The following is a 23,631-nucleotide window of genomic DNA, read 5'->3' on the forward strand; positions in this document are numbered from 1 at the left end:
CAAAAGAAAGTGAGCCAGCTGGGCTGCGTGAACTCAGGAAGCAAGTTACAGAGGCCCACAAAGGGCCATTGGATAAAGAGGGCAAAGATGGATACCTTAGGGTCCTTTATCTTAAGGTTTTTCTTAAAAAAAAAATTTGTTTTCTAAAGGCAAAAATTTTAGGAGATCTCAGGGGAGGATCTCAATAGAATATTTATCAGCTTTCCAGTTGTGTCATTTCAGGGTCTTGGTCTCTACTTATTGGTTGGAGGTAGGGTAGAGGGTCATTGATCACAGCTGGTCCTGAAGTCAGCCATGGCATTGTTTCATCTGATTTTGCTGCTTTTCTGAACCTGGAGCTGAAACACAACTGAGGCCTAGATGTTATCTGTAGTTTGACCCAAACTCTGTGGTTAACAGATCCAAGGCTTTGTTCCTAAGATTATTTGATGCTGATCAGAACCTCATTGTCCTGAGGGCTGAATGCTAAAGGGAGTGGTGGTGCAAGGGAGAAGGAGGCAGGTGAGTGAGGGTGCTGGAATGGGTTAGCCGTCTGTCTCAGTTTCCCCATTCCACTTGCCAAGGAATGTTATGGGCTTCTTACTTTCCTGCCTTATCTCTGTCATCTGCTGATTGTGGCAGCCCCACAAGCAACCGCACAGCCGCTCTCTCCTTTTATTATAAAATCCCCTCATCTGCAAGTCTGTTCTTCCCAGCACTTGACAAGTGTCTCATGAGCAGGAATCGCATTTTGTTCATCTTTCTATATCTCACAAAGTGCCTAGCAGAATATCTGCATTTGTTGAATAAAAATATGTTTAAATCCATTTCTTCCAACTGACTGGAAGAGTGGCAACTACTGTAATGTTATATTCTTGAGACTGATGAAAACCTTTGGGACTTTAAATAATAGGACAAATAAATCTGATGCTCTGTGATTTTAAGTATATAATTCTATGACATTGTAAAATTATTTTTTATATAAATACCCAAAGATCCATCTGCAAAAGACACTTGCATTTTTAAATGAATGAATATTTCAAAATGATAAGAAACCAGTGCTTGGAACCTCCTCTCTCTCTCTCTCTCTCTCTCTCTCTCTCTCTCTCTCTCTCACACACACACACACACACACACACACATTATGAAAGCTTCATTCATGAGATAAGAATGAGCATGATTGTGTGATGGGCCCTTCTCTATCCTTTCTACTTGCTTCTCCTATTAAGATTCCTTGCTCTGTCAGTGTCCTTAGTTATGAAAATAGTTTGATTATATCAATTGACTAATCCTATATAATAAAAGCCCAGTGACAGAAATGGTGGAATGACCAGAGACCAGAATGACCACAGCTTCTCACCCTGGCTGGCTGCCCCCCAGTGAGTGGTTAGGGGCAATCAGGCAGACAGAGGTGGTTAGGGGCTATTAGGAAGGCAGGCAGGCAGAAGAGCGTAGGGCAATCAGGCAGGCAGAGTATTTAGGAATCAGGCAGGGATGCAGAGTGGTTAGGGGTGATCAAGCAGGCAGATGAGTGGGTGGGGTGATCAGGCAGGAAGGCAGGCAGAGTGGTTAGGGAGGATCAGGAAGGCAGGTGAGTGGTTAAGGGTGTTTAGACAGGCAGGCAAGCAGATAGGGGCCAGTGATCCTGGATTGCAAGAGGGATATTTGACTGCTGGTTAGGCCTGATCTGGAGATCAGGGTCCCAGATTTCAAGAGGGTTCAGGCCTGGCAGAGGAACCCCCTGCTCCCATGCATGAATTTTGTGCACTGGGCTTCTAGTTAGTACATAAAACTAGAGCATTTAAAAACAATTTAGAGCTTTTTAAAGAAGCATTAGGCAAGAATATTTTTAGTAAGCCAAGGAAAGGCATCTCTAACCTTGAAATTTCAGGGAAAGTGACAAGGCATATGAACTTTTTCTGGCATCAGAAACTTTTGGGCAAATGCAATAAAAACACAACATGTAGCTCCTTAATGTCCACTCACATCTTTACAGTGCATGTTTGTGTGTGTGTGTGTGTGTGTGTGTGTGTGTGTGAGAGAGAGAGAGAGAGAGAGAGAGAGAGAGAGAGAGAGAGAGAGAGAGAGAGAGAGAGAGAGAGAGAGAGATGTAAAATTAAAGACACGGTTCTTATAGTTCTCACATCAAGCAAAACATTCTATGAGCAGGGAGAGGAGATATCAGACAGTTTAGGATAAGGGCAGGTGGATAGGACCAAACCCAGTCCCTAGTAGTGCCCACCAGGGAGGGACCAGAGATGCTGGGAAGACCAGAAAAGGCTTAGGTGGGCACATAGAGGCCTGGAAACTTGCTTAGAATCACCTGATCTGTCACTGGTGGAGCCAAATCTGAGCCCAGATATCTGATTCTCCACTCCAGTTCTCATCCCTCTTGATGGCTGCATAGCACTCCTCTATAGATGAACTTAACTTATTTAGCCAGTCCTCTATCTTTAAGACATTTTCAGTTTTTCGCTTTTACAGACAGTGCTATAACTTACATATTTACACATATGTTTGCTTGTTTGTGATCATTTGTAAGGTACATTTCTAAGAGATGGAAACATACACATTTCTATATTTAAAGACATTCCTTAGTTTCCCTTTAAAAATATTTTACCAATTTCTATTCCCACTAATGGTGTAGGAGAAGATACTGATTTCCTTATACTAAATAGTTGCCAATATGATAAATTAAAAAATGGTATGGAGGTTATACCTAAATTTTAAAAAAAATTTAAAAGATTTTCATTTTAAAGAAACAATTGCTTCATTGCATAGGCTTGTTCTTGGTCCTTTTAAAAAAAAATTGATTTTTTAGATAGGAGATGAGAGGAAGAGAGAAATAGAAACATTGATGAGAGAGACACACTGATCAATTGCCTTCTGAATGCCTCATACTGGGGATCAAGCCTGCAACTAGGGCTTGTGCTCTGACTGCGAGTTGAACCCAGGACCTCTTGGGTGCTTAATCCATTTAGCCACACCTGCCAGGTATTTGTCCTTTTTTATTATCCAAAAAAGAAAGCTATCATTCTTGTTTCAAGAATCTGCCATTCCTTGTTACTGTGGAGCCTTGGGAGGGAGAGCCCTCCTTTCTCTCTGCCCTGGCTCTGTGGAAAACGGGGGGCTCAGCACCATATGTCCTAGAAGAATGGAGATGATAACGCACAGGGGATCAGCTTGCGCTGGCGATAGAGACATGATGAAAACATACTTGGTTTCAGTACTTCACTGCAAATCTGATGCAACTTCTGGACAATCCATAAATGGATTTAGACACATTTCAAAGGGACTATCATACATTTGTTTTAAAAATAGTCACAAACCAAAATATTTTGTGTTCACCTAATCCCATCTTAAAAGCTGGAACTCTCTCGAAGCAATTTTGAACTACAGAGTCAAGTCCATTTCCTCCACGCATTTGTTCGTTGGCATCCTCAGGGTTAACGGTTTGCTTCTTCTGAGCTGAAATTCAGGCTGTTGGGAAACAGGAAGTGTCATTGCCCTGCCTAGAAAATGTTGCAGACGTGTGCTTAGTTTTCACCCATCACAGAGCTGAATTCCCCCTTGTAATGACTAGAAAAACACACAAACCGTCCCTTGCCAATGCCTTCATGTCTGGGGAAAACAGGTAGGAACTCCAAAGATGTTTGCTTATCTCTCTCCCTCAGCCAAGGGCTGATAAAAGTTTCCAAGCAGAAGTGGGAGCCGGTCACCCCTTCCGTTGTTGGGCTTCCATCCTTCTGAACTCTTGGTTCCCACCGAGGAAGTCAACCTCCCGAAGCCAGTCTCCAGGGAGCTTCCTTTTGTTTCTCCAAGATTAACCAGTTCTGCCCTGGCAGCAGCAGGCGGCAGCGATCGAAGGAGAGTCTCTCCTGGGTTTTGGTGTTTTTCCAAGGAGCGTGTTCTCCCCCAATTCCTCACTGATAGTGAAACTGCTCTCCCACAACATCTTCCTCTTTTTCTGATGAGGTGCTGATTCTGATCTGCCACTTAGCTGCTTCCGGTGGTGGTAAGTGGTCAAGAGTGTTTTTCCCGGAGTTGGTCTCAGGTTTTCAAGAATGTCCCTTAGAGACCCGGCTTGTTTTCTATGTCCTTACTAGAGCTTTCAGAATAGCCTTGCGTTTCTCCCTGAGATGGTCATGGAATGGGCACCTGTTTGATCTTCCTGCACTGCTGGGAAATCTCCCCCGTGGGGGAGAGGGTTAGGTCCAGGCTGAGGTGAGTCCGAGGGGAGCGTTCAGGAACTGGTAACTTGGGGAGACGAAGGAGTGCTAGCTCTGTGCTGTTCGGGGCTTTCCTTTTCTCTTTCCCATGGCTGAGGCTTACCAAACAGTCTTTTTTATTCTCCTCATAAAAAAGTAAATTTGGGAAAAGTTAGTTTGGTATGGGAAATAGGACACTTTCTTGGAAGTTGATTTTTAAAAATCCTTAAATCAACACCTATTAAACAGCAATGGGAGCAACATCATGTCCAGTTTTTTTCGTGTGTGTGTGTGTGTGTGTGTGTGTGTGTGTATGTGTGTTTTAAATTGGTGGGTATCTGTCACTTCCTTGGTAGGAGTTAGTTTTAGTTTTTTTTTTGTTTGTTTTTTTTTTAAGGGGGTTTGTAGGTAGCGCACCTGCTCAAGGTGTTGTGTTTTCTGTGGTCAATTCATGCTTTGGACACTAACAGTTTGCCACTAAGCTCTTCCTCTGAGGCTTGAGGGATATGTTTTTAGTTCTGAGATGTGTCCAAAAAAAATTCATTCCATTGATAAACATGAGGGACTCTCAGGTCCCTTGTTAACAATGAGCTGTTTTGAAGAAAAAAATACTGGCAAGAAACATTACTTGGGGGCTGAAGGTTTATTAGAAAGACAAGGAAATACCATATCGCATATGTGATTCCAACATCCATGCCCACGATCTGTCACCTTTGCTCAGGTGTTGTTCCATACTAGAATCCTTGGAGCAAAATGTAAATTCAGAGTAGATTTTAATTTATATTTATTTTTTTTGGTGCTTTTATATTGTTTCATCATGTGTGCATCACTAAAAAGGAGGGGCCAAGTGATTTTTTATACTCCTGGCAGATATATTGTTTTTCCACAGGAGGAGTTCATTTTGTGTCTACATGGTTAACTAGAAATTTTCATTTAGTAGGGAAACACTTCACCTACCATATCAAAGTAAACTGGCAGTTGTAGCTCTCCTCGAAACAAGACTTCTATATACTCGCAAGGCATGGACAAGCATTAGATGCTAGTATTTGTTTTCAGGATTTCTCATGAAAAGAAAACAGAAAATGGTAAGCTCTAAAGGTTACATATTTGTAGCACATGTCTAAAGTCTAACTTAACTTCTTAGCCATATTAAATATTTTTCGAGTATTAACAAAGAAATTTCTGAGTGCAAATGTTAAATATTATTGATCATTGTGTTTGCGGAAACACACCCCTCCCGTAATGTGAGGCCACCTTTATTTCCTCTCTCCTTTTATTTCTTTTCTTTAAAAAAACATATATATATTTTATTGATTTTTTTACAGAGAGGAAGGAAGAGTTAGAGAAATAGAGAATTAGAAACATTGATGAGAAAGAAACATGGATCAGCTGCCTCTTGCACACCTCCCACAGGGAATGTGCCTGCAACCAAGGTACATGTCCTTGACTGGAATCGAACCTGGGACATTTCAGTCCGCAGGCCGATGCTCTATCCACTGAGCCAAACCGGTTTCGGCTCTTCTTTTCTTTATTTGACTCCCATTTGCTGAGCACCTACTTTGCCAGGCTCTGGGCTAGGTGCTGGGAGGATGAGAGCTCAGTTAGGCAAGCGCGACATTTCATTTCAGTGCACCTCTCAATGACCCTTCTTTTGAGGTTGAGTGTCCCCTAGGGACTCTGTCCTTGTCCTTTTATTGACTCATCCTCACCCTCTGTCCTCTCCTCACTTCTCTTTATTGTTGTTCTTCCTGAGTGAGATCATTCATTTCCCATGACTTTAACATTTCCTTATATGTCGATTCCAAGTCTGCAAGTCTGCCTTTTCTCTTTAGTGCTGATGCTATTTTCAATGACCCAGAGGCCGTTCAAGCCTAATGAGTTCTCCTACTCTAGGTCCTGCTCCTGCTCCTATGCCTCATCTTCCTCTCTCTTCACTGCTGTACATGGCATTTCGACACCTCTCTCCCCTCATTGTCCCAAAGGAAAAACCCGAAAGTCACCCCAGATATCTCCTTGTTCGGCACCATAACCTATGAGCCTTTTATAAACTCTGGCAGAAACATCTCTAGGATCCAGCTCTGCTTGCCTGCTGTCATCGCTTCCCCTTCCCTCTCCGTGCTAGTCCATGCTGAGAGAGTAACCTTCCTAACAACTCTGACAGCAGGCACTTGCATGGAGAGAACAAGGGAGCAAAGACAATGGGCAAGGGGGGCTGGGTTCTAATTATACATTCTACAACGAGATGTCTTCTGCCTTCCCATTACCTGCAGGGTCAACCACAGGCTCTTGACCATAGTGATGCTCTCTGTCATCTCCTCTATCCAATGGAGATAGTCCCTGACCATAGAGTGTTGGTGAGGATTAGGTGAGATGATATATACCAAGTGCTTAGCCTGAGGTCAAGTACTCAGTGAATGACAGTGATGTTGATAACAATGATGAGATTTTGCCTTCTTTCAGAATCTATCTCTTGTCTGTTTTGCCAGCCCCAGATCACACCACCTCCCTCCATGCTCCCTGCAGTCTGGATGCCATGACTGCCACTGCTCCTCAAACCTTCTCTTCCATGCTTGATTTTTCCACGTGTTGCTCCTTTTACCCATCCTTACCTCATTTTATTAAGCAAACTCTTCTGTTTCTTTCAAAAGGATTCTAGTTGAAATCATCCTGTGTGAGGTCTTAGCTGATTCTACAAAGCATGCTTGGTGACTCCCTCCCCTCTGACTCCACGGATCTCGGTCCCTTCTTCTGTCATAGCCCTGCCCATGCCACGCTAATGATCCTTCCATGTATCTGTCTGTCTTGTCTTTCTCAGACTGTGGGCTTTTGAAGGACAGATGGGGCCTAATGATCTTTGCCTCCCTCTACCCAGCCCAGGTTTGACATAGAATAGGCACCTGAAAGCTGATGATTGAACATCAGTAGGGATGGCTCTTGGATTTGATAGGAATTTTCCTATTTGGGGAGAGTTTAAGAGCTGGTGTTGTGTTTTTTTTTTTTTAGTCTTAACTTGGTAACAGGAGGCACTGTGCTCATTCCTTTATAGTCATGACCTTATTTAGATTGCCTAGTGATCCTAGAGTTACCCTGATGGCTGCTTTGACCGATAAAAAACCCCAGGGCTTAGAAGGGAGGGAGCTTGTGGAGGTTACAGGGCCAGCAGAACCAAACCTAGCGCTCTGCTCTAGTACTGGTGGATGAAAGGGAAGTGAGAAGGGGAGGCATGTTTGGGAGAGAAAGGCAGGATGAGGAGGGTGAAAATACACAAGGGAGGCAGAGAGAGAGTAGGCTAGGGAATGAAGAAAAAGGGAAGAAGAGGGAACTAGGAGACCAAGTTGGAAAATGAGCAGGGGATAAACAGGACGAGGAAGGGAAGCAGGGTCCCGGTGCTTTAGAATTTTGTGGCTGGGTAATAGCTGCATGCCGAACAGAACATAAACAGATTTCAGTGTTGACATGACAACTCACAACAAAATAAACCTGATATATATTTTATGGGAAATAAAATAATTTATTGTTGAGGCATGGAAGTTAAATATAATTGCTAAGCAATGTATAAATTTGGCTGTACTAACCACCACTTTTATAAACATACATATAAATACGCAGACTGGCTTAATTTTTTTTTTTAACTTCTATTTTTGCCCAATATCTACAATCTGTAAGCACTATGGCTCTTGGCAGCTGTCACTGGCACCAAATGTGATTAAAACATTATCTACGCCTTCCACCCTAAAACTACACTCCAGTTGCACACAGAGGCCTGGGCTGATTTCCTCATCCCTCATTGCTCTCACCTTCCAAGGCTAAGATTTCCCTGTCCTTCTACCCCCAATATTTCCCTTCACTGGGTTCTTAGAGCTGTGCTCTGGGGCCTGACCGGGGGTTATTTCGGGAATATTCCTGAGCGGGCAGGGATGGCTGCCAGCAGATAGGGCTGCAAGGTTGCTGTGTGCAGGGGTGGGAGGACTCAATAAAAGCATTGCTTTTCAGCCTCTGGGAACCCAGAGCTGTGGCAGGAAAGCCAAGGGATAGCACCAGAGAAGATGGAGGGCATCATGAGGAGAGAAGGGGCTGGTTCCCTAAATCTGCCATCACAGCTTCCCATTCTCAGACCCCACTATTGTTCAAGTTTAAGTTGTAGAGAGTTAAAAATACACTTAATAATGAGAGCTTTTTTTTTTTTTGAGTATTAATTATGTAACAGGAAGCACTGTGCTCATTCCTTTACAGTCATGTTCTGATTTAGATTGCGAGTTACCCTGTTCAAGCAGGTGGCTTCTCAAGGTTTACTTATGTTCACCCTGATGCTGGCCTCTCATGGAGGCCCCTTTCCCCCCTTTTCCCACTCTTGGTTGGGTCAGTCCTCAGGTGTGTTGGGTTGGAAAGCAAGTGCTGTAGTGAGAAATATGAAGGAAATTCAGGGAAACAGGAAAAGGAGACTGGAAGATTGAAAGAGAAGAGAAGGTAGGGAGTAGGAAAGACAGAATGGGGAGGAGGTCAGGTGGGGTGGGAATTCTTTTCTGGAGTGAACTGTATATGCATGTTTATTTAACCTCACATCACCTCTGGGGAAAGGCATTATTACCTCTATTTTACAGATTCAGAGATTGAGTCTTAGGAGGCAAAGTGGCTTGGCCAAAGTACCACTGGAGAGAAAGTACCTGAGCTGGGATTGGAACCTGTTATCCTAAGAGTCTCTCCTGTATGGTACAGTCTCCAGAGGGCAGAGGAAGCAGAGTTGGGGAAAGAGGAAGACAAGCAGAACAGAGCAGAGACTGGAGAATAGAAGGAGAGGAGGGCAGGAGGTCCTCACAGGGGGTGAGTCTGGGGTTGGGCTCGTTGAAGATGGATGGGCCCTTTCCCCATTAGCCCATCTTGTCCCCGAGTCCTGAGAACTGGAGAGAACCCACTGCTAAAAGGACAGAGGATTTCTCCCAGTGGGGGCACCCCAGTTCTTCCCTGGACCCTGAGATAAAGCCAGGCAGGAAGGGGCTCACCAGGGTTTACTTGCCCTGAGAGAGCTGCCAAGACTGTGCCCCCTGCTACTCTCCTGTCCCGGCTTTGAGGGCTCCTGTCTCTTCCCCAACTGCCCTGGCTTCTTTCTTTTCCAGTCTCCTCCAATTCCTTTGCCTCTTTGTCTCTTTACCCTGTAGGCTCAGTCTTTCTTCACTGGCTCTGCTCCCTCAGTTTATACCCATGGCTCTGTCTTCCTAAGCAAACACATCTCTGTAAAGTCTCATTACCCATTTACATGCATCTCCTTTGTTTTACTGCAGAATGTCTTAAAGGAGTTAAATTCACTGTCCTCATTTCACCCTAACACTTATGTAGATACTTTGACAAAGAAAGCCTTAAACATAGCTGGTACAGTATACCCACTTTCATTGTGTGCCCCATCCCTAACAGTCTCTCTCCCCCACCCCCCATGGGTTCTGAGGCTTGCAGAGACTATTTGCCCAGATTCAGTGATGGTTTAGTGCTAAAAGTAGGAATCCAAGATCAGGATGCTTGACTCCAAAGGACAAGCTTCCAGCCACCACATCCTGTTGCCCTCGAGCAGGTCAGCAGGCTGTCCCCTTGGAGGCCTCTTGGCGAGTTTGCTGTGGCCAGAGTGGGTTGTTTGTCCTGTAGACATAGGACCATATTTCAACAGCATGCCCAAACCAGACCTGTCTTTCTGGGGCAGACTAATATCAGCTCAAGAGACTGATGATATTAAATAAAAATGACAACATATTAACTCAACATGTGTAATAGGCCCTGGCCAGGTAACTCAGCTGGTTAGAGCATCGTCCCGATATGCCAAGGTTGTGGGTTTGATCCCTGGTCAGGGTACAAACAAGAATTAACCAACAAATGCATAAATAAGTGGAACAACATCTCTCTCTCTCTCTCTCTTCTCTCTCTCTCTCAATCAATCAATGAATCAATTAAAAAAGCGCAATAAAACTGTCAGGAGCACCAGCTGCTCACTTCGGCATGCATGACTAGTGCATTTTTCCCCCTGCAGGCAGATTTCTGTGGGAAAGCAAGTTATTATCAACAGGTTGCCTAGTAATCCTGGCATTAGAGTAAGGGAATTAAGTATAATAACATTATTGTTGAATGGCCTCAGATTATTAAAAGGCATTTCAATTTAATCCTTTGCTTAAGGCATTGAGTTACCTGGGTGTCCCCATTGTAACTATAAATAGGGACCTCCTTGAGGAATCATAATATGGACAGGATGCTCTCTTCTCCTCTGCTGCTTCAGCTTACATGTCATGGTATCACCCTCAATCTCAAGGTGTTTGAAACCAACTTCTTATTTTCCCTGAACAAACTGGAGCCATTTCTTTTTTAAATTAGGAGAATTATTTTCTGGGCCAAGAGTCAAAAACCTGAACGTGAAGTGTAAAAAAAAATAAAAAATTTTTTTCATGCAAGTATAACTTTCAATCTTTTTTTTTTTTTAAGAAGTTGTTGCATTTTTAAATGAATCAATGGACATAAAATAGTTATTATTTCTTAGCTGCTTCTTTCTCTTCTTACTTTTCCCATTCCTTTATTTCTTATAAAACACCCATAGGGCTTTCACACAAAGTGTAAAACCACCATTTTAATCCCTTGGGTAAGATGAAGTCAAGGGTAGGATAAGACCTGCAGGCAGCTCTTCTTTTTCATTTCCTCTGCTTTCGAGTTATTTCAGAAAGAAAGAATGTATTCATGTAAATATTGTTTGCTTCAACGCTTGTAAATGGTTGGATTTCAAAATCCAAAAATTCTTATTTCTAGAGCTAGCTTTCACTTTAGCAAGCCCTTTTTCTCACCTGATTTTGTTTACTCTGACTTTCTTAGACCTTCACTGATCCAAAGGTTCAAGAAAAAATGACTTTGTGTTTACTCCAGCATCCTTTAGAGGTGAAGCAAGAGTCAGCTGGAGTATTTTGGTGAGTTGATGAATATGAAGGAGTGAAATAACTGAATTTTACTTTCTCTAAGTGAAACTAGAATCTGTTACCTTAGACTCCTCCCTGAATATGCCTGGATTTCACTGTTAGAAGGAAAAGATTGGACTGAAGGAAGCATAGACCTGAAGGTCAATTATTAATTTTTGTTGTAACTTTATATCTTAGAGAATAAAAACAGTTGACTAAGATCATTAATAAGAGATAAGTTTCACAAATCTTTTAGAAATATTGTTTAATTCATACAACAGTGATTACAGTACATTCTAGATTAATTACGAAGTAGAGAATATTTCGTATAAAAACAAAAATGAATTTAAAATAAAAGGTTTTAAAGATACTTTGAAACAAAAATGGATTTAAAATGAAAGGTTTTAAAGGTACTTTGAAAATGGTATTAGATCTATCACTCTCCCAATTTTTTTTTTTTTGAGACAAGCAAAATTTTTGGTGGCCTTAAAAAAAAGAAAGAAAAGAAAAGAAAAGAAAATGGTATTAGAGAAAGTAAAAGCAATGAAATAGCTGTATGACTTAAAGATAATTTAAAAAAAATATGATATGGCTTTATGCTTTATTATCTAGGGGCTTTTATAATTAGACATTCTTATATTATAGGAGCATCTAAAATAAGAGAGACAAAGTGCTACATGGATAGTTTCTCTTTAGTTACTTTTATGTTGCACAAATGTACTTAGACTCATCTTTTGTACTGGTTATCTGTTAGTACTAATCCCTCAAGGCAATCTAGCAAACCAATAAGGAGAAAAAAAAAGAATAAGTTGGCCATCGGCCAGTGCTTTTATTACCTTCCCGAGAGATTGAATTTGCACCTGCATTTTCATTGCCACCTGTCAGGGTAGAGTCCCTCTTGCCACCTTGCTTAAAGAATCACTCTCCCTTCCACCTGCTCCAGGGACTCTGGGCCGTGAACACAGAGCATGCTCACTTAGTCCCCAGAGAGAGTTTTCAAGCCCTAACAAATTGGATTAGAACTTGCTGATGAGCTGTAACCTTCTGGCCAGATGGGGCCACCCGATCCAGATGTCATTGTTTCAGAATTTACCTACCCCTCTCCCTGTTGCCATTTTTATCTCTTGTTGTGGCCAATTTTTTTTTTGGGGGGGGGGGAGGGAAACAAAACCCCACTTCTGTCCATTTATTTTTCATAGGAAGTTTTCACCTAAAAAATCCTTTTTGTGAACCTTTTTAAAATCCTCACTTGAGGATATTATTTTCATTGCTTTTTTAGAGATAGTGGAAGGGAGGGAGGAAGAGGAAGAGAGAGAAAGAAACATCAATGTGGGAGAGATGCATTGACTGTTTGCCTCCCACACCTGCCATGACTAGGCCAAGGATCAAACTTGCAACCCAGGTATGTGCCCTTGATTGGGAATAGAACCCATGACACTTAGGTCCAAGGGCCAATGCTGCAACCACTGAACCACACCAGCCAGGCTTGTGAATCTTTTTTTATAGCCAGAGTGCCTCCTCTTATTTTCCTCCCTCAAGAGTTGCTTATTTCCTCCTTTTTTCTTGTGCTCTTCAATTTACCTGCAACACTCCTCCTACTGCTAAACAAATATTGCTTGCCCTTTGAGATTCTTTCTAGGCTGGGTATGGGGTGCACAGGAGGGTGGGGACCAGCCAGAGGGAGGGAGCAGCCAAGAAAGCCACTATGACCTCTAGTTGGGGGAAGATCTAGAGCACTTGGGTCTGGGGTATGGGGAAGAATAGCTGCTAAAAGGGAAGTGTACTTTAGCATTGGAAAGCCCTTGTTCCATTCCTCTTAGAAACTGAGGATATCCATATTTTATTCATTTAGCAAATGTTTATTGAGCTCCATATGCCAGATACTGGAGATACAACTGTGGGCCAGACAGATGAGGTCTCTGACCTACTGGAGTCTTGGACTATTGGGGAAACAGCCAACATAACAGGCAAATACGTTCTGGAGTGATAGGGGCTCTGAAATGGGAGGTTCTGGATTCTTGGGGAGCACCTTGGGAGGTGCTCCTATCTCTAATCTGGGGGACTAGGAAGGTGTTTTAGAGGAAGTGATGTAGGTGTTGATATTGAAAAGATGAGTAAGAGTTAGTCAGGTGAAAGGGTTAGAGATGGGGTTAGATGGTAACAGGCAGAGGGAAGAGCATGTGTGAAGGTCCTTGAACACAGTATAGAGGTGAGGGTGCAAGGAGGAATGAGGGCAGTGAGGAGAGTGTTCAGATATCGGGCTAGAAAGATGGGCAGGGATCAGGTTGCAGACGGTCTAAAAGATCATTTTAGAATTTGATCCTTTTCCCCCTTAAGACCAATGGGAGGTGATTAGAGAGTTTTAAGCAGGAAGGTGTGGGGTGACATGATGCCATTTACCTTTTATAAGGATGCCATTGGCTTTAATGTGGACCCTGGTCTATAGGCACCCAAGGCAGGAGCGTGGAAACCTGTTTGGAGGAATGTAAGGGAAAAGCAATCGCTGGTTTTAGAGGCTGGGGCGGAGGGAGCAGTTAGGAGGGGAAGTGGGGATTGTCTTGGGCAGCCCTGGTGGCAGTTGGTAGAAGATGTGGGAGAAGAAACAAGAGTTATATATTTGAGGACCTGTTCCTGTTTCAAGGAGCACCTGGCAGCAGGATCCTCATCTTCTTGCTCAGATTGGTTGCAGTCACTGGTCCCTAGAAAAGCAGTGGGTTCCGCAAAGTGCCCTTGGCCCTATCTGTCAGCATGGCCCAGGGATAAGGGGGAGAGGGAGCTGAGCCCTCAATAGGCTGTTGCTTTTCTTGGAGGTGTTGGATGGGAACTCATGGATTTGGGAGCATGATACAGGGAAATATCGATGGTTTCAGGCTTTTTAGCCTCTGGAAGATTAATAGTGCTGCAGTGGGTGTTGATAAACTCTCTGCTTCCTCTTTTCTTGTGACTACTGAGCCATAAGTCTTGATCTTCCTCTCTTTTGGTCTCCATATGACTGACCAACTTCTTTGTGTGCTAGTCTGTTTCCTGCATTCTGCCACTCCCCTGCGTCGAGCAGGCAGCAAACAGGCCATTTCCCTTCCTAATGGAGAGAGCTTGTACTCAGTACCCCTGCCTACCTGGGTGCCTGAGCTCATTTCCATGGTCTACTGGGTTCTCAAAGTTTGAAATTATTTGTTTCCCCCTTTATTTATTCTAAATCTTTAATAGAGTTTACTGTATGAAAGACATTGGACCACATGAAGGGAAAACAATGAAAAATAATAATGACACTATTCTGGGGTTGTTGTTATTTTTTGTAATTACCTGGAGAAGACTAATCACTTGAGAATAAATTGAGGAAACATTTTGATTGTATTTTGTTCTCTAGAACCTGGCTGATAATTACCTCTCACGTGTAACTCCCACGATTGAGCAGTGGTTCCCAGCTTCGGCTGTGGAAAGGAATCACCATAGCAATAGAATAAAAGGCAGATGCCTTTGCAAATGTCTAACCACTATGCTGCACACCTGAAACTAATGTGATGTTGTGTGTCAGCTGTGATTGGAAAATAAAAAGGCAGAGGCTGGAGCTTCACCCCCGAGATTCTGATTCATAGGGTTTAGATTATATTAGAAAATTTGGCTCAATTTTAATGCCAAATTGAATAGCACACTTATGCTTACCTTAAGTTAGTTTGTGTAGCCTTTATAGTATAAATAGTTTTATATGGAATTATTTGTATAGAATTATTTTTTGTATAGAATTATTCTTATCTAGTAAGATTTGAGCCTGAGACATGAGATCTGTTATTCCTTACTGTGCCAATGGCTTCCAACTCACCTAGAACTGACTAGGAAAAGAGTTAATGGGTAGAAATGTATGGTTAAGGAGCACTTTTCTTTTGTAGGCCAACTGTTGAGACCCCGTGAAAAACAATCGGTGCAATAATGTTCTGCAGTAAAAAGAAACCACTTGGTAAGTACTGAGCTCTTCAAACGCTACAAAGCGAATATGATTTTTAAATTAAACTAAAGTTTATTTTGTGGAAGAGTAATTTATATACAAAAACCCCACAGATCTTAAGTGTTCAATTTGATGAGTTTTGACAGTTGTGCACATCTGCGTAACTACCACCTGAAAACAAGATACAGAATATCCCAATCACCACAGAACGTTTCCTTACTCCCCCTTTCATTCATTCTCCCTGAACTCCACACAATCATGCCCGATTTCCATTAGTTTTGCCTGTTTTTGAAGTTAACATAAATGAAATAATAAAGCACATAGTCCTGTGTCTTCTTTTACTCAGCAGAAGGCATTTTGACACACATCCATATAGTTGACACACACCAACAGTTCGTTCTTCATTTTTTCTTTCAAAGCAGCATTACGTGGTATCAATGTACCAATATTGAAAACTAAGATCACACAGTTAGAAATAATTTTTGTTCATGATGGCAGGAAACACATGTTGTTTTCTTGGTTGGGTAATTGGTTTAGCTGAATAGCATGAACAGTATTCCAGTTTCTTTAATATAGCATCCTGGCCAGAGAGCACTGATGTTCTCTTTTGCCTCTTGTTAGTGACAGACATTTATGTATTTTTTTTTTCAATGAATGTGTATTTAATTAATTACCACTATTTTCTCTATATTTGACCATAGACTTTTTAGAGACAAAAGGCAGGATTAGAGTTGATCTAATGCCCTGTTCCTCCATGTAATAACATTTCTTGACAGGAGATTAACCTATTTAGAGAGGCAATTGTTTCATGGTGAAGTCTATTCCCCTTTTTGGGCACTTATTATTGCAACATTCAGCCTCATAATGAGCTAAAATCTGTCTCAATGTAGTTGCTACCCAGAGGTTCTTAGTTATACCCTCTGGGGCAAGACTTTCATTATTCCCAATGCAACCTAAGAGTTTAGAGCTATATTGTCATAATTTTTTATTTTTTTCAAATGAAATGATTTATTTATATCAAATCACTGGTATAATCTGGACAGTGTGAACATTAGATTGACCAGCTTTAACAAGGACAAGTTTCCAGCAGCTACTGTTGTATGGTTTGCTGTGTTTTGGCGACATAGCTGGGGCTGTGGCTGCTCTGGTGCTGATTTGCAGAGAAAGCTGAAGCCAGCCCCTTCCTCTTGTTCTTGTTACAATGGCCACACAATTTGAGGGATTATCTTTGTGTCACTATCATTTGCATCATCATGACTGTGCATGATGCAAATCTTTAGGTTATAGCAGTTCCTATAGATCTGGTATAGTTTTATGACATAAAATAGCCACTCACACACTCAATCAGCAAATTGTTTTGAGCTTCTATGGTAGGTGAGGTAGTATCAACCTTTCTTGATTTCAAGTAGTTTTATACGATTCAATATAATACATGTATCCTCACACAGTTACCAAGTTTGCAGTATCAATAAATGCTGAGGTTCTTTCCCTGAATCTAGAAGGGTTCGGGAATCTGGAGAAGGGCTGTGAGTAAATTAATAGAGAGACTAGCCATGAAATATAAATTTGGAAGGTATTTTGTATTTTGGAGAGCCAGAGGAGAACTAGCTTCAGTAACCAAGTTCTCTGAATCTCTGGACCCCTAGGCTTTTTATTAACACAAATTGCCCTAAAGCAAAGCAGATATACATAACAAAAGGTAGGGTTTGGTATACAGTAGGCATTATCAGGTTGGGGGAACTACCCTCGGCTGTTCAGCTGTTTCGCCAGGAGCAGGTAATGACATGTAGATTTTTAGGTTTGGGAGACACTTTCAGATATTCCAGCAGGTTAATAACATGATTCAACCCCACTGAATATATAGTAGAAGCCCATCAACCTTTTGATGAAATTTTTGCATTTTATTATGCCCTGCTGGAATTAGCTTCCTGCAAATAATAACTTGAAAACACTTTACTAAACATTCCTTGCAGTGGTATATTTACCAGAGGAGCACAGACTTCTAATCAGCCTGGTGTTGTCAGGAGAAAAATTATGCAGAAGTGATAATTTATCTCAGTGAGATATATATCTGTAGCATTAATTTTGGAGTACTCACATTTATACAAAATTTCACAGAATCATGAGGAAGCTTGGACCAGTGATGCTGTATTAGTATATGACAATATACCAAATACTAGAGACCTGATGCATGAAAATTCATGCAAGAGTAGGCCTTCTTTCTCCTAGTTGCCAGTACCAGCTTCCCTCTGGCTCTTAGGACCCAGTCTTTGCTCTGGCCCTGGCTTCATCCAGAAAGACCTCTGGAATGACATCTGGAAGGATGTCTGGTCTAATTAACATATTACCTTTTTATTATCTATACCACCTGTGTCAAACACAAGGCCCGCGGGCCAAATCCGTCCCGTCAGGCCTTGCAATGTGGCCCGCACCGCGCTGTCATCACTGCACTCCGCTGCGTTTCCATCACAATGACAGTTTATGACTGTTCAGTAAACCATTTGGCCCGCGATTTAGGCTGGATTTTAGATTTTGGCCCCTTCTCTGATTGAGTTCGACACCCCTAATCTATACTAAGAATAGAGGAATATGCAAATTGTCCTGGATGCTGTCACAGTAATAATATCAACCAGCAGGTTGTCTGCGATGACAAGGCCGGCAGGGGGGTTAGTGAAGGACAACTGAACAACTGAACAGCAGGCTGTGTGGGGCAACCAGGCCAGCAGAGGGGACAGTTGGGGTTGACCAGGCAAGCAGTGGAGGCAGTTGGGGATGATCAGGCTGGCGGGAGTGGGGCAGTTAGGGGTAATCAGAGACAGGGGTGATCATGCTGGCAGGGGGGGAAGTTAGGGGTGATCAGGCAGGCGGGCAGGTGAGCAGTTAGGAGCCAGCTGTCCCAGATTGTGAGAGGGATGTCCAACTGCTGGTTTAGGCCTGATCTGGGGAGCCTAAACTGGCAGTCAGACATCCCCCAAGGGGTCTTGGATTAGAGAGGGTACAGGCTGGGCTGAAGGGATCCCCCACCCCCATGCACAAATTTTGTGCACTGGGCCTCTAGTTATAGATAACAGGTGTTGTGGGAACACAATTATTTTCTCCCAGATATGCTTTATTGTTTATTAATTCCACATTTCTAGAAATCTCACATTCTTCAAGATGTAAAAAGTGTCAGCTAGCCGAAGCCGGTTTGGCTCAGTGGTAGAGCGTCGGTCTGCAAACAAAGGTCCCAGGTTCGATTCTGGTCAAGGGCGTGTACATTGGTTGCGGTTGCAGGCACATTCCCAGTAGGGGGTGTGCAAGGGGCAGCTGGTCGATGTTTCTCTCTCATCGACGTTTCTAGCTCTCTAGCTCTCTCCCTTCCTCTCTGTAAAAAATCAATAAAATATATTAAAAAAAGTGTCAGCTAATTGACCCAAATATTTAAAACATTAAGATTATAGTCTATTTTTTGTTTGTTCTTTGTAATCCACCCTTTCTGTGTAGCTTGATGGGAGACCTGAAGACAAATCATTTTAAGACATAAATGTGCTTTTCTAAAGAGCAATCAAAAAAAGCATTGCTCATGTGTAAAATACCTAATTCAGATTTCATGTAGTTTCATAATATGGAAAGCAAAAGCAGTAGATAACTAGAGGCTTTCTTTTAGCTTGCTAAAGTTGCTCTTAACTCCACAGTGGGGGTGTGGAGCCAGCATGTTCCACTGTGGAGTCCTTAGTATGTTTATAGGGTGTGGGGTAGAAAAAATCAGACCAGGCTCACATATGTCTTTTGTGGGTCCTTCCTCCAAAAAATATTAAAAAATTATATTTTACAATTATAGATATAAAGACAGATATAATCCAGATAAAAATCTTTACTATGTATCCATTATTATGCTGTTTATTTTTCCTTCTCATCTTAAAACATATGAAAATGTAAACATTTTTGTGTTCCCCTCAGAGTACTGTGGATGCTAAGCACAGCATCTATTGCACCTACAAATAAGGCAGTTCTTTGGTGGAAGTTTATATATCTGGTTTTCAGGCATTTGAGCGTATACTCTAGCAAGTACCACATTGGTTCTGCAATAAAGGGTTGGTGATAAAAAAGATGAATAAGACATGGAACCAACCTTTGGAGGTACTAAGTCAATTCCCATAAAGGTACATATAGGTGTATTAATATATGTGTTTAAAGAGTGTTTTCTTCTGCTTGGATTTACCCCTTATGGAACAACAACAAATCCAAAAGCTATTCCTCAAGAAGTTTTGCAATCATGCGTGTGAAGGAATTAGTTTTTGTTGAACTTGCTTTTTGTCTAATATAGTAATTTGTCTGTAGAATCAGATCGAGTGTTTTTCAAAATCATCTATTTTCTTTGTTTAGCTAAGAACAAGGCCAGTGCAATGGAGTGCCAATCACTACTGACACAGCTATGACACTTAAGACAGTGCTGGCTTCACAAAATCTTTCTTGTAACCTGGGGTTAGTACAGGCTCAAGAACTCCTCTATTTTTTAATAACTATTGGTGTCCAGAGAGTAAAGGGCATGGGAAAACTTTTCTTGTGTTAGAGGGGAGGCCCCCTTACCTGGATCCCAGCACCATCTGACATGAGGAAAAGGATGATGAGGGTGGGGGAGGGGAATCAGCGTGGCAAAGATCTTAGTCCCTGTAGCTAAGATACTTTTGCAAATAAAAAAACTAAAACAAACAAACAATGCAAACTCATTTCTGGTGCTGCTCTCAGGGCCTTGGAATGGAAAGTGCAGTGAGCTGAAGCTTAAGTTTCTGTGGCTTCATGGTACGCCTGCTGCTGGTGGAGTCTTAAGGGCAAAGAGGTAATGGGGTGGATACGTGAAGATCAATCGGGACCCTGACGCCTTTGCAAAAACTCACTTCTCTCTTGAGATGAAGGGGCATTTGACACTTTGAGCAGGGGATAGAGATGATTCTTGTGGTAGACAGGGTAATGCCACCTCCCCCCCACAGTGTCTATATCCTAATGCTTGGAACCTATGAACGTGTTACCTTACCTGGGAAAAGGGACTTTGCAGATGTGATAAAGCTAAGAACCTGGAGATGGGGAGCTATACCTGGATTATCCAGAGGAGCCCACTGTAATAACAAGGGAGACTGGAGAGTTGGAGACGGCATTGGGACAATGGAAGCAGAGGTCAGAGTGATGTGGCCATGAGGCAAGGAATGCAGGCAGCCTCTAGACGCTGGCAAAGGAAAGGGACAGAGTCTTCCCTAGACTTTCCGAAGGAACCAGTCCTGGGGCAACACCTGTAAGATCCATTTTCGGACTTCTGACTTCTGGAACAATAAGTTAATACATTTATGTTGTTTGAAGCCATTAAGTCTATGGAGATTTGTTAGAGCAGAAATAGGAAGTGAATATATTTTTTAAAGGATCACTTTGTTGGTCTACTGAAAGTAGATCGTAGGGATAGGGCAGACGCAGGGAGCCCTGAGGGCGGCTATTGCAGCAGCTGCGGGGAGAGGTGAGGTGACTTGGACTAGAGTGAGGGAACATGAGAGGGTGAAAAGATGGCAGATTTCCTTTCTTCCCAAAGTTTTGCCTCCTTTATCTCTAAAAAAAAAAAAAAAAAAAGTATTATTTGAACGCTTCATGAACAGATAAAGCGAGGCTCTCATTTTTCCTTTTGGTCTTACACCTGGCCGTACAAGAAGGAGGAACTGATGTCCTCTCTCAAAGTGCACATTTCACCCCACCTCAGGTGGCAGCTCCCTCTGCCAAAGTCCCTTCAGTGAAAGACTGCAGCTCAGCGTGGAGAAGGTGCTGGCAGAGCCTCCTAGCATAGCCCCGAGTTCGCATTCAGCACGTTCCCTTCAGAGCTGCCCTGGGCAAGTGAGGACGCCTTTTAACCACCCGTTTGGCCTTGGCTTTCCTTTCCTCTGGGTTCCTGGCCTCTCCTCGGCCTCCCTGCTGTGCTGGTGTTCGTGGGCATGCCCACCCTTCGCAGCAGATCCCTGTCTTATTGGTTTCTCCCTCCCTGCTTAGAACAGACCCTTGCTCAAAGAAGCTCAAAAAATAATTCTGGAATAAATAAATGACCTTGTCTTTGCCCCAGCAGATTTTATTTGAAACATGGATTCAAGGGTTTGAGACACAGAAACGGACATGTGCTAAAGAAATGCAATTTATAGCACCACACATTTCAAAACGATAGCCCCAGGCTTTGGAAACCACAGTTTCCTGTGCAACCCCTGAGGTATCAGGCAGATGAGAGGCCTCCTCACATTTCTTTCTCATGTGTCTCTCTTTTCCACCTGGGTTTTTTCCCTCTCACTCTGTGGCAGGTGGCTTGCTTTCCTTTGGATGGCTGAAATGTGTCTCACCATGGGAAATCAGACTTCCTCTAGCTTCTTTTAGTCTCTCGTGATCCTTGGAGTAGATCCTGTTGTTTTTTTCTTTTTGAATGGGGTACTATAAAGAGATGAAGCTATTTTCCATCTTTACTGAAAGCATTCTGATTTTGGCCCAGTCAATAAAAATGCAATTTCACCTATAGATAATTAAATAGCAAAAGAATGTAAGTTTTGCCCTGGCTGGTGTGGCTCAATGGATTGAGCATCGGCCCATGCACAAAGGATCCTGGGCTCCATTTCCCATTAAGGCAGTGGTTCTCAACCTTTCTAATACCACCCCCCTTTAATACAGTTCCTCATGTGGTGGTGACCCTCAACCATAAAATTATTTTTATTGCTACTTCATAACTATAATTTTGCTACTGTTATGAATTGTTGTAAATATCTTTGTTTTCCGATGGTCTTAGGCAACCCTGCTAGCGGTTCTCAACCTGTGGGTCCATTTTCCAGTAATTCCTACACAGTACCACCAGCCATCTCTTTATATACAGAATTTATTTCAAGCTTTCTTTACAAGGGAGACAGTTTGGTGTTTGAATTCTGATCCTACTGCATAATCTTCCTAAGTATTTTTTTTTCATCTGTAAATTAAGGCTCATAATATATGCACCGAATAGGTCTGCTTTAAAGATTGATGAAATAATGGACATGAAATAGTTCATATAGTATCTAGCTTTGAACAAATGCTCAATAAAAGTTAGCTCTCCTCCTCCTCCTCCTCCTCCTCCTCCTCCTCCTCCTCCTCCTCCTCCTCCTCCTCCTCCTCATGTTGCAGTAAATGTTGTCTCCAGTTGTGAATCTATGCTTAGAAAGCTACATGCCACAAGCTTACTATATGAACATTTTACTGATTGTACTTGTAACTTGCATAATACAATTTATGTATACTGGAAGGAGAATGGATCCATAAAATTTTTTACATTTCTTTGAGAAGATATAGTAAACCTTGGGAGGCATAAAGCTTCCAATAAATCAAAATTTCCAACTTTCTGGACCTGATGAGCAAACTGGCTCAATAGAGAGGAAAACAAACCCAAAGCCCTTTATTATTTATTTGAACCCCCTAACTCTGTTTCCAAGCATTTTCTCCTGAGGGGGGAAAATTGTGGCAAGATTTTCTTTTTTGCTTTGATTTTCCTTAGTTTGCTGCTTAAATGTCAGTAAGTCCCACTAGCTGCAGGTCACCACTGGATTTCAATAGGAAACCCCGATCTGGGACACATCTTTTTCATTTGTATTAGAGTGTGCGCTTGGAGTGGAACCAGGAAATCTTGGAGACCAAACCCTTTTCTTCAAAGCTCTCCCCACTCATTGTTCTTTCTTCATGTCTTTAATGAATTGGTTTGGCTCCCAAGCACACAAGCCAGATTGTGAAGAATGAAAGAAAATTAAGAAAGGAAAAAGCTTAAGTTATTGATTTGGCTCAAGGGAATTTTTCTGAGATCTGACCCAAACCAAAAAGCCACCACCACCAACAAAACCCAAATGATAGCCCATGTGTGGACGTAGGGACATTCTTCAGCTTTTGGATGGGGACCCACCTTACTGAGCAAGTGTCAGTCCATGCCATCATGGGTTTTATACAGGGATCCCAGTTTATCCATGGTGTTTCATCATTTCATGATTTTGGGGCTCTAAAGCCAGTTGCCTGAAGGCTGTCTCCTAAGCCACATTTGGTAAAGGACAAAATGCTCCGGTGTTGATGGAACAAAGAGTCATGTTTGCTAACTACAGACTTGTAGTTACTCCAATTACTCACAGGCCCAATGGAAGCCTCCTAAATCTCCTCTTATCTTTTTAAAAAATATATATTTTATTGATTTTTTACAGAGAGGAAGGGAGAGAGATAGAGAGCTAGAAACGTCAATGAGAGAGAAACATCGACCAGCTACCTCTTGCACACCCCCTACTGGGGATGTGCCCGCAACCAATGAACATGCTCTTGCCCGGAATCAAACCTGCGACCTTTCAGTCCACAGACCGACGCTCTACCATTGAGCCAAATGGCTTTGGCTTCCTCTTATCTTTGATCCAGTTAACAGAGCTGCTGCATTCACTAACTAGTCTTAGATACTAACATGTTATGAATTGTTCACAGACAAACTAATAAAAAAGATGTAAATGTAGTCCCATTTGTTTATTTTCTCTTTAGCTTCCATTGCCCTAGGGGCAGTATCAGTGAAGAAGTTCTTTTGGCATATGTCTGA

The 23,631-nt window shown here is 42.3% G+C and overlaps 1 protein-coding gene across 6 annotated transcripts in view; it reads left to right on the forward strand.

The window, feature by feature from the left end:
- Positions 1-3,485: 3,485 nt before the first annotated feature.
- ATP8B4 (ATPase phospholipid transporting 8B4 (putative)) overlaps positions 3,486-23,631 on the forward strand; it is a 229,102-nt gene continuing 208,956 nt past the window's right edge. The window contains exons 1-3 of one of the 6 annotated variants that reach the window (XM_036442585.2): positions 3,486-3,613; positions 11,028-11,119; positions 14,995-15,062. In XM_036442585.2, coding sequence (XP_036298478.1) covers positions 15,035-15,062 — 28 coding nt within the window. In that variant the 5' untranslated portion in view covers positions 3,486-3,613; positions 11,028-11,119; positions 14,995-15,034. Of the gene's footprint in view, positions 3,614-3,765; positions 3,995-4,014; positions 4,204-8,746; positions 9,009-11,027; positions 11,120-14,994; positions 15,063-23,631 lie in introns of those variants that run through there. The other 5 variants (XM_036442537.1, XM_036442619.2, XM_036442529.2 and 2 more) reach the window with 5 other exon arrangements.

The sequence above is a fragment of the Pipistrellus kuhlii genome, unplaced genomic scaffold (assembly GCF_014108245.1).
Source record: "Pipistrellus kuhlii isolate mPipKuh1 unplaced genomic scaffold, mPipKuh1.p scaffold_m20_p_1, whole genome shotgun sequence".
In the NCBI taxonomy this organism is placed as follows: domain Eukaryota; kingdom Metazoa; phylum Chordata; class Mammalia; order Chiroptera; family Vespertilionidae; genus Pipistrellus; species Pipistrellus kuhlii.